Source organism: Meleagris gallopavo, chromosome 1 (assembly GCF_905368555.1).
Source record: "Meleagris gallopavo chromosome 1, MGAL_WU_HG_1.1, whole genome shotgun sequence".
In the NCBI taxonomy this organism is placed as follows: Eukaryota; Metazoa; Chordata; class Aves; order Galliformes; family Phasianidae; genus Meleagris; species Meleagris gallopavo.
This window is the reverse complement of record NC_139404.1, coordinates 178,659,919-178,671,365: the sequence shown is the minus strand read 5'-3', so window position 1 is coordinate 178,671,365 and position 11,447 is coordinate 178,659,919. Positions and strand designations below refer to the sequence as shown.

The following is an 11,447-nucleotide window of genomic DNA, read 5'->3' as shown; positions in this document are numbered from 1 at the left end:
TGCAAGTTTAATTTAGGACACTTGGTTGAGGTCAAAAACAGATACAGGCTCATGTGAGCTACAAAGCCAACCCCGCTCTCCTCCAGCCATGCTGTACAAATGGCACAATGTCACAGATCTGATGATACTGCCTGTTGCTATCTGTAGTCTTTCTCCATGTTGGAAAAACTTTTTCTGGCTAAATCTGGTAATTTGGGGCCTTTTCATGAAAATAGCTTAGTTGCAAAATGAAGTAAACAATCTACACCTTTTCTATTTGTTTCCAGTAAATGAAGAATTGAAAAGAACAATTTTGAGGTAATAGTAAATTCTAAGCACAGTTGGATACATGAAAATAGCCTTCATCTTCTTCTCAAAGATATTTATTCTTTCTCTCAATCAGAGAGAAACTCAAAAACATCAGTGGGAAGAACCTTGTTAACTTCAGCAGATTTTGTAATAGGCTGTTTATTTTGTGTCTCTAAAGCTGATTTCTGGAGAGTAAATGACTGAATGAATCCTGTTGCTGGGTGAATATTCTAGGATTTTCAGCATATTTAATGGAACTTCCTTTACTAATTTTTTTTTTTCTTTTCTTTTTGGCTGGGAGAATCCATGTGAGCTCCTCACAATTTCTCTAAATATAAAGGCATTTTTTTCTCAGCTTTTAAGTAATCAGATGGCCGTAAGTCTAACCATGTTTTTGCCTTTGAACTTCTGTGGTGGTCTTTGTTTACCATATGGTTTGAGTGTCATAATCTATTTTCCAGGCTGTCAACTCTATGAGCAAAACACAGTGATCTTCTTTCCATATTGTGTGAGAATCTGCAGAGGCCTCTGCAGAGAAGCTTCTCTCTCTCATCTCCACAATGCTTGCAGTAAATATCTTGTATTTTAAGTCTACCACTTTAATACAATGAAGCAACCCTATTTTTCAAACTAGATTTTGCAAGGAATAGATGAACTCTTTGAACTTTCTGAACTAAAACCACAAGCTTTCACTCCAGACTTTCTTCTCTGAATGGCCCATTCACTGTAGAGCATCCAGCCTTGCTAAAAATCAGTGGTTTCTTTCTCAGAGCCCAACATTATTTGATTGTAATGACAGTTACAGATAGAGAGATTTAGTTCAGGGCTGGCATTGAGTTTAATCAATATTTTCACACTATTTTCCTCATAGGATGAAAGTACAAAATATTAATCAAAGGCGTTATTTTCAGCTGTTTTGTGAGTTGCAACTTGGTTGTAATGAAATTCTCTGAGATTATCAAAAGTGCCAGCAGCGAAGAGTGACTAACCAATTAGTACAGCTATTTGGAAATTTATCCAGTGTGGCTTGTGATAGACTTCACATCACTATATTAGATAATATTTGAATTAGCCTCTCGTCAGAAATTGCCTAGCTGACCTTTATTTCAGCTCCCAAGCGATCACAGCAGGAAATAGTCCTCTTTAACAAATATTAATGGAAGCTACTTATAATCATATTCTATGCTACTTACTTTATATGCTTATGAAAAAAAAAATCAATTCTTGATGACTCTAATTAGAAAGGCTTTAAGCAAGATAAAAACGATCTCTTCCAGTCTTGTCCTAAAGTACAGGTTCTTCTTTGGACTCTGTTAAACATACTGGTCCTGACAGTCGGTTTCTCAGACAGTGGGATCAGATTTCAGAAATTGCATCTGATTTCTCATAGCTTTGTGCATACACCAAAAAAGGAGTTTTCTGCTTATCCTCAGTGTTTATCAGTGGGGACATTTTTCTCCAGGAAACTTCTCTCCCATATTTAGATGATTCACAAGGTTAAAACAGTACCAGTTGATGTCTGCAACCCAGAGGTAACAGCCCTTGTTAAGTTTCTTGCCTTCCTCTTCAAGGGTATGAAGAGCCTTAGAGTACAGTTCTGCCAAGAGTTGAACGAATAGTGCAGATCGACAGCAAGGGCAAAGCTGAGCCACACAACTGGCTCTTGCATTTCCTCTCTGACTCTGGGCACTAATTGGTGTAAAACCTTGTGTCTGGAAGCTTGTGGTGGCACCTGTTCTGGTTGTTAGTCCCAACTTGCTGTCCAATCTCAGAGTGCTTTGTTGTGCCTGCTCTGAAAGTCTGAGAAATTATCTGGCATCTTAAACTCTACATAAAGCATTTCAAATCCCTCCAGTATTTCACAGTCGTAGAGCTTCATTTGAGGTAGTGCAACCTCAGCAGTTCAGGAATATGCATATAACAACTAGTTTGAAACTATTCCAAAGCATTTATCTCAGCAGTCCTTCCTGCATCACTTCTGAATATTTCCCTTAAGAGCGTTACTGCAAAGGACGTTTTTATGGTAGGTTATTCACAGGGTCAGAATTCTGGATTCCACTCAAGCAGTTGGATACACAATTTACAATTTAACTTAAACTGTGAGGACGAGGCTACTCAAGTATTCCTACAAATTGCCTGGAACCAGGTCTACCCTCAGCTTGTCTTTCTTATTGATGTTTTAGGGGAGGAAAAATTTCTGATTTGTAATTGATTAATTTGACAGCTTCCCCTCTTAACATGAAATCTTAACAGCTTAAATTCTTGTTCTTTCCCTTCCCTGATGGAAATACTATTACCATTCAGACAAAAAGATAGTATCTGAGAATCATCCTCTTTTCATTTTCTGGAGTGGAGGGGAGGTTGGTATGGTTTTCCATACGTATATGCATTTTAACCTCAGTATAATGAATTTATATGAACTCTAAATAAAATTGATGATATGATACAATCTGGCAATTTGTTTAGTCAGAGTTAAAACACCCACTCAGAACTGAGCATTGACGTAAACTTCTTTAAGATATATAGTTTTGCATAGATCAATGTTTGAGTTTTCTTAAAGAAATACAATGGACTAAATTAAAGGAGAACATATACTGCCTTCCTAAATACAGCATGCAGCAAAAAGAGCGAAGTGCTTAGGTCAGTCTTCCTTACATGTTATCTTCTCTGACTATAAATAAAGAAAAATTATTTCTGTTCTAACTCTTACAGTGGGAAGCTGCTTCTGATGAAGTGTACTGAACTGTCTTTACCTTGTTTAGCTCCATTTATTAATTGGTAAAATCAGGAAAAGTTAATTAATGGCTTCACAAATGGATTATCAGTATCCTCTGGGATTGCTGATCTCTTCCTCTGTGTGAATGAGCGTTGGTCACTTCACTAGCTGGTATCTGGTTTCACAAAATACATCAACTCATTTGTTTCCATATGAATTATTATGCCATTAATTAGAAATTGATAGTCTGCTTATAATATACACTATATAAGTGTATTAATTTGCTCCTGTAATGCCCCAAATCAGTCTACTTGGTCCTAAATGTTAGTGGCTTTGAATTTCTCCCACTGTTTTTGTACATACTAGAAAGACTGGGAGACTGAGAAAAACTTGACTATGCCTGATTCTAATTTATGTCATGTTGTACTTTATGGAAGTTCATGTATTGGTATTTTTCCTTCAAGTGTAGTAAGATTATGAAAGAATTAGTCCTGATTTTGTATTTAATACATTGTATATCACATGCAGCTATGCATGGTGTCTATCACTAACTTCTAATACTTCTATTTCTCACTCACTAAGCAGAAGAGTTACTGCGTCAGCACTTTGATCAGGACATAATAGAACCAGAGTCAGTGATTAGGATTTTGCCATCACTAGGGAAAGGTCACAGGCTTTGTATAGACCCAACAATACAGATCTAGGATTTGTGTGGAGTTGCCTAAGATTGAGTTTATTTCAGTTCTAAAAATATCAGCCATATTGCTTAAGTAACTTATAGCTTTAGTTAAGCTGTGTGGAATTGGGCAGCATAACATCTACTGTTATCTAACTGACAGTGATCGAACCAGAAGTTATCCCATGATCCTCAAATGAGAATGTCAAGCAATGGAGAAGAGAATTCAGAACTGGATTCACAAAACACAGTGACTATGGAAGTGCAGCCTCATGGAGGCAGATGACACAGCTTTCAGGAATAAAAGGGAATAGAAAAACAAGAATAAACCAGTGCATTTGGATGAGACTTCTAACACTTTAATTAGACTGATTTCTTATGTCCATATACAAGCTGTGTTCCCCTTTTGCCCACAGCTGAATTCTCTGTCCGATAATACATCTCATGAAAGCCTACATGGTGAACATGATAAAAAGAAAAACTTTTTTAAAGGATTGTCAGAAACAAAAATTTTAAAACCTGAAAAGGCTCTCAGAGAGTAAATCCACTTATCTGCCCATATACAGATAAAGACACAAACAGTAGGAAAAAGAACTTATTGAAAATAAAATACTCTGAGGCATTTATAGAAACTCATAGTGTTATAAAAAAAAAAAATAGATAATGATAGATATAAATACTTATTTTTAATTACCAAAAAGTAAATTGAGTTCCATGTAACAGCATACAAATTCAAAATCTTGCAGGTTTTAATTGATTCTAAAGGCTGAAGAGCAATTTAGGCAGGTGAACTGGCAATGACCTCACCCAGCTCCATGCAAAACAGCCCTCGGTGGCTCTCTGCCCTAATCACATCAGGAGGTGGGAACAGGGTGACTAACTCTGCTTACGCTCAGTGCTGGATGTATTGCCTACCATGTGACAATGGGAAGTATATCTGTATCCCATACTTATTTGAAGTACATTCTCTGTAAGGGAAATATGTACTAGAAAAGGTCATATGAGGAAAGAAGAGGAAAAGAAAAAAAGTTATTCTTAAAATAGTTACTTGATCTAAAGCAACAATTAAGTTTGCCTGCTTTAAGTGTTGAAGTCCTAAGGCATTACGTTTAAATACTATCAAGAAAACAGAATAAATGTAGATGTATTATATTAGTATCAGATAAATTTTATTATTCAAGGCTAAAACAAATAATTAAAGAGTAATTAATCTTTCTTCTATACTGAACAGGAGACTGAAAAATATGATTTCCCTTGCTTATGGAAAATATGGTAATTTTATTCAGTTCAGGATAATACAAATGAATTACGTAAACCTACAGCTGGATTTGCCAGTTTACTACAGGAATGTGGAATGTGTTATTCTCCTACTCCTTACTGGCAATATGTTTAATAAGGGCCAGCCTGGGACCAGTAGTCTCCACAATTTCCATACGTTTCACCAGAAGTTTTTCCAGTGCTGTTCAGTGCTTTTCACTGTACAATACTCAGTGATTCAAAGTAACAAGTGCTCTGTAGTCCTTCTGTCAGAAGACCAGTCTGTGTCAAAAGAACAAGGTATTTTGAAAAGAACTGATCTTTTATCACCAGCAGATTCAAAGCCCACTTTTGTAAAAGACACTGTCTTATACTGCTGAGCTCTTCCCCAGCAAGTGTAACTGGGAGCAAGTCTGCCTCAGGTTCACTGCTGCTGCTAAGCAACACCACATCTTATTTATTTAAACTCTCCTTCTCACAAGGGCAGATTATGGGCTCATAGGGAAGTGTCTGAACCATTAATAGGCATACTGATGTACGATTATCATTTGAACGCTGATGACACTTTGTAATGCATAATTTATACTGTAAAATGAAAGCTGATAAGTATGAGACATGTTTGCAGTATCTGCATGCTTTGTAAGTACAAAATATATTATCAGAATAATCACGGTAGACACACATGCATTATGATAAACGCTAGTAATTAAAAGGAATTCTGTTATTTTCATACTAATTGTGGAATTATCTACTTTGTAGAATACTTCTTCTAAGATAATAAAAACATTAAATGAGTAAATGGCAGCACAGAATGATCATAGAATCATAGAATCAGAGAATCGTAGAATGGCCTGGGTTGAAAAAGACAACAATAATCATCAATCATTGTTTCAACCCCCCTGCTATGTGCAGGGTCACCAACCACCAGACTAGGCTGCCCAGAGCCACATCCAGCCTGGCCTTCAATGCCTCCAGGGATGGGGCATCCACAACCTCCTTGGGCAACCTGTTCCAGTGTGTCACCACCCTCTGAGTGAAAAACTTCCTCCTAACATCTAACTTAAACCTCCCCTGTCTCAGTTTAAAACCATTCGCCCTTGTCCTATCACTATCCACCGTCATAAACAGCCGTTCCCCCTCCTGTTTGTATGCTCCTTTCAAGTACTGGAAGGCCACAATGAGGTCTCCCTGGAGTTTTCTCTTCTCCAAGCTAAACAAGCCAGTTCCCTCAACCTTTCTTCATAGGAGAGGTGCTCCAGCCCTCTGAACATGTCAGTGGCCCTCCTCTGGACCCGCTTCAAGAGCTCCACGTCCTTTATGTACTGGGGGCCCCAGGCCTGGACGCAGCACTGCAGATGAGGCCTCACAAGAGCCAAGTAGAGGGGGACAATCACCTTCCTCTCCCTGCTGGCCACCCCTTTTTTAATGCAGCCCAGAACACAGTTGGCCTTCAGGGCTGCAAGCACACACTGCTGGCTCATGTCCAGCTTCTGGTCCATCAGGACCCCCAAAGTCCTTCTCTGCAGTGCTGCTCTCAAGGAGATCTTCCCCCAGTTTGTATAAATACCTGGGATTGCTCTGACCCAAGATCAGCACCTTGCACTTGGTTTTATTGAAAGGTCAGCTGTAAAGATGTTGCAATTTGCAAGGAATCACCTCAAATGCAAGGAATTTGTACATAGTAAATTATATACACATGCAAATTCTACACAAGAAAAGTTATATACTGGTGCATCGGATTATTACTCATTTATTTAGATAGTACTACTATATCATGTTAAAATGCCCTTGATCACCTTCAGGATCTCTGAATAATTTTGCTTTATGGAATATTTTGTAATCGCAGTCTTTCCTGGCTCCTGCCAATGGTGCTGTTTCCTGACTTCTCCCTATCTGTTCTCATCCTTTCAAACATTCCAGCAGGCATAGTTTGTAATAGTCTTTTCAGTGGCTCCATGTACATTCACTTTATTTTCTCAAATACCTTCTGTAAAAGTCTGGGAGAATCTTGAATGATAACTGTCTCACATTTGAACATGTTTTATTGCTGTTTCTACTTCTTTTACCTCTAACCATGCACTTAACCTGCTACTTGCACTTAAAGCTCTCTAAATTGAGCCCTGATTTTGCAATTTTTTGCAATAACATTACAATATCATCACTCATTTTTCACTACCTTCCTTTTTTTTTTGAAGCTAAAGTCAAAATTTGTAGTATTCTGGAAGACAAAATCAGACATGATGATCACATTAGGTGAAAGCTTGGCCATGCTGAAACAATTTGACTTTCATCAACAACCCAGTGGTTTCAAGACATACTCTCATATAATACCAAAATGTCACCTGATACATGGCTCCTCCATGACTGCTTTGTAAATTGTTTTTTGCTTGCAAGTAGCCATGGGAATCTTTCAATACTCCTATTCTAAAGACTGTGTTTTCAACAGACTTGAGCAGTCCAACAAATAACACAAGGCTGAACTGTTAAATCGGTATATATTTTTCTATGGATTCACCAGAAAATCAATATCCAAAACCATTCAGAAGTAAACTTTGTGTAAAGAACTAAAGCACAATCTTGTCTTTTTGTCTTTTACTTTATTTTCACAATGTCTACTTCAAAAAAATAACTGGGTCCCTTCAGTGAAAGTTGCTATTGTTCACCAAGTTTCAAAAGCTGTCAGAGTTATACACAACGTATGAAACTATTCTAGATACACCAGTTGATGCTGTGACATTAAGCAGGTTATTTTTTCTTTTTCAGTAGAATGCATAGGTTTACGTCAAAAATTATCAATTTCTTTATTTAGATCTAGAATTTCAATCAACAGGCACTCAGGGTGCTAACTGGACAATCATATACGTCCAACCCACTTGTTTTCTGTTTTTCTTGCCCTTTTTGTATTTTAATAAAAATATATATTTAAAAAGACTTTTTTATGCATATAAATTAACTATATTATATATTTTATATGCAGCTCAAGCAAGCCAATAGGCTGGACGCTCATAAACATCAGACACCCGTAAAATAATTCAGTCTGGGAAGCACCACAAGAGCTTTCTCATCCAAACTATTGCTCAAAAAAAGATAAACACTGAATTCAGACTGGATTGCTCAGAGTTCCACTCAGTCAGGTCTTGAAAACATTCAAAGATAGAGAATGCTCAGCCTCTGTGCACAGCCTATGCCACTGTCCAGCTGTCCTCATGGGACAGAGTATCTCTTCATAAGCAGGCTGAGCCTCTCCTCTTTATATCCACTGTCTCTTGCTCTTCCACATTACCCTATTCTGGACAGCTCAGCTTTTTCTCCTTGATGATCTCCCTCTGACCACTGGAGTATGCTGTCAGTTCAATATAATTGTATATGAATACATATTTCCTATGTATCTATAGAAATCATTTTTATTTAAATGAGTAGATTTTCTATACCTGACAGTAACTTAGGTTTATGTTTCTCTTGCACATTACCAGAAAACCATATGAACCTCCCTCTGCACACAATGCAAAAGTCTGTTCAGATTTTCTGCCTCTTGTTAAATTACCTACACTTGCGTCCCTTTCCATAAATCTGATTTCAAGTAAATGGGCTCTTCAGATAAGTGACATTTTATTCACTAGTTTTAATTACTTTTTAACTTTTATTTCTGACTGCTTTCTATTTCAGTGTATCAGAAGCTTCAATTCTTGGATGAAGAAATTCCATTCAAAGCCTTAATTTACACAGATAGTTTTGGGAAAAGTAAATACTGAGATGCACAGGTCTGTAAAAGAAAAAAAAAAAAGAGAGAAAGAAAGAAAAGAAAGAAAAGAAGTATTGTTTGAGAAATTTCTTACAGACTTACTGCAGAGGAACAGCCTGAAAACCTGAGCAAAAACTGCACTTCAGAAAATTACTTCAGAGTGTAGAAAAAAAGAGTAAGATTTAGATCTCCTGCCCAAAAGCAGTGAATATATCAGTCATAATCCAAGCACAAGAAATTCTTATAGTCAAGCTGTCAAATTTGAACAATAAGGAACACCTTTCATTATTTTAGGAGATGTTCCTCATAACCTGATTTAATCAAGCCTTTGCTTGATTATTTGCATAATTTCTTCAAAGAGGCGGTGATTATGCTTTGCCATTTCCAATCTTTTTTCTTATTAAGAAAATACTTTTATCAAGTGTCTCTTCACAGTGCTAAGAAACTTTGTCGCCAAGAAAGCACAAAAACTCCTCGGTGTCACTGACAAAATTAAAGGCTTTCTCCTGAGTCAGTGGAAACATGCTTCTTTTCATCTACTGTGTACGGCTGGTGAAAAGAAAAAAAAACCCTTGTCTGAAAGCTGTGATAGTACACAAAAAGATGGCACTATGAGAGACACTGCCCATGAAATAAAAATCATAGAATATCCTGCGTTGAAAGGGACCCATTAGAATCATCAAGTCCAACCCCTGATCCCACACAGCACCACCCAAAATCCAAACCTGTTATCTGAGTACTGTCCAGCAGCTCAGGGCCGTGCCCATTGCCCTGGGCAGCCTGTTCCATGCTCACCGCCCTCTGGCGCTGCCATGAGGCCTCCCCTCAGCCTGCTCTGCTCTGGGCTGAGCACACCAGGGACCTCAGCTACTTCTCATACCCCTTGCCCTCCAAATCCTTCACCATCTCTGTAGCCCTCCTTTGGACTCCCCCTAATAGCTTTATGCCCTTCTCATACTGTGGCACTCGAACCTGCACTCAGTGCAGGAGGTGAGGCTGCACAGTGCAGAGCAGAGGGCACAGCCCCTTCCCCTGCCATATGGCAGGGCTGGCCCCAGGGCACCCCAGGGCATGGTTGGCCCTTTGGGCTGTCAGGGCACACTGCTGACTCACACTCAACTTGCCGAAATTCAGAATCCCCAGATCCCTCTTCCTGCTCTCCGCTCTCTGGTTCCCCAGCCTGTACATTGATTCAGGGTTGCCCTATCCTAGGTGCTTGCTCTTGCTTCGGTTTCTTGCTGCTGATGATTCCCCAGCCCTCCAATTTATCAATATCTGTCTGTAAGGCCTCCCTACTCTCAAGGGAATTAACAGCTCCTCTCAGTTTAGTATCAATTGCCCACTTCTGTTACATGGTATTTTAGGTAGAAACTGCTGGCCCTCCTTGTTGTGCTCCTTTGCTTTCACTGCTTCCATTTTCTACACATTCTGACACAAACATGCAAATGAATGCCTGAGAACATCATGCAATTGCTCTTTCCAATTATTCTGCAACCTACTGACTTTGTGCTCTAGTTCATATGCCAAGTGAGGGCAGAGCATGCTTTAAGAACTCACTGTAAACAGATTGTAATAAAAAAGCAGTATGAAAAGCTAAGAGCACTTACTGGTATGTGGTTGGACTGACATTGATGCGACGTGGATGACTTCCTGACTCAAACTTGCTTGCAAGGGTGACATTGTTTCCAAAGAGACAGTAGCGTGGCATTCTTACACCAACAACGCCGGCCAGCACTGATCCTGAGTGAATGCCTATCCTCATCTGCAAAAACATGAGATTTGTGTCAGTTTGTCTATTTTGTGCTGCATGTGTTAATGGCATCAGCCCTAACTTACAAGTCAGTCACAGCAACCCTGTCAAAGAAATAATAAATCAGAGAATGCAGAGTGAAAGGAAGTAGGCTCCGCATTCCACAAGCTCAGATCAGATGGTGTTAAAAAAGGGGAAGAAGACAAACATGGTATCTTTTCACTATAAACATTTTTGTCTGCTGCTTCTGTGCCCACAGTGCTGGAGAATACCACAGTAAAAACAGGAATCACAAACAGAACAGAACCAAATAACCAACTGTAACTGCAATATCAGTAAAAACTCAAATAGATACACCACAGAGGGTTTGTCACCGGTTCTGATGCAGGCTTTAAAACAAGACCCAAATTTTCTCAAGCTGTAAGGAAGAACAGTAAAATAGAGTGAATGAATATGGTACTTTTTTCCATCATTTTTTTCCTGCCAAAGGGCTAAAGCTGATTTTCTCCCTTTGACAGACAGAGAGATAATGCAACAGTGAAGATGAGGAAATTAAGGCACCAGTAATTTTAAAAATCATTTCATCCTCCCCGAAATAAGAAGGTATAAGTCCCCAGTGAACAGGGGAAAAAAAAAAAAAAGGAGAAAAAAAAAAAAAAGAAAGAAAAAAAAAGCCCAACCTTGTAATCACTCCCTTGAAACTGTCTGAGATGTGGATATCACACTGATCCTAAAAGCTTGGAATCGCCCTCCAAGGTTCCTTTAGAACAAATAATCACTTCAATTTATTCATAAATTTTAGCAACCTATTTTGTTTGACAATATAATAATTTTTACAAGTAGGGAAGTCTTTTTCTCTTGTTAACATTATAAAATTAAGAAAAAAGAAAAGAGGCTTATATTACTAGCTTCTGAGGACACTTTTACTTGTAACAACTGTACTGAGACAACATAGAATCATAGAATCTTAGAATGGCCTGGGTTGAAAAAGACAACAATAATCATCAATCATTGTTTC

The 11,447-nt window shown here is 38.3% G+C and overlaps 1 protein-coding gene across 2 annotated transcripts in view; it reads right to left on the bottom strand.

The window, feature by feature from the left end:
• Window positions 1-11,447, bottom strand: part of GUCY1A2 (guanylate cyclase 1 soluble subunit alpha 2) — a 150,466-nt gene that overhangs the window by 18,260 nt on the left and 120,759 nt on the right. For both annotated transcript variants that reach the window (XR_014881106.1, XM_085216267.1), the window contains exon 7: window positions 10,287-10,441. Coding sequence is in view for 1 of the 2 variants with exons in the window: in XM_085216267.1 (XP_085072393.1) it covers window positions 10,287-10,441 (155 nt within the window). In the remaining variant the exon portion in view is untranslated. The remainder of the gene's footprint in view (window positions 1-10,286; window positions 10,442-11,447) is intronic.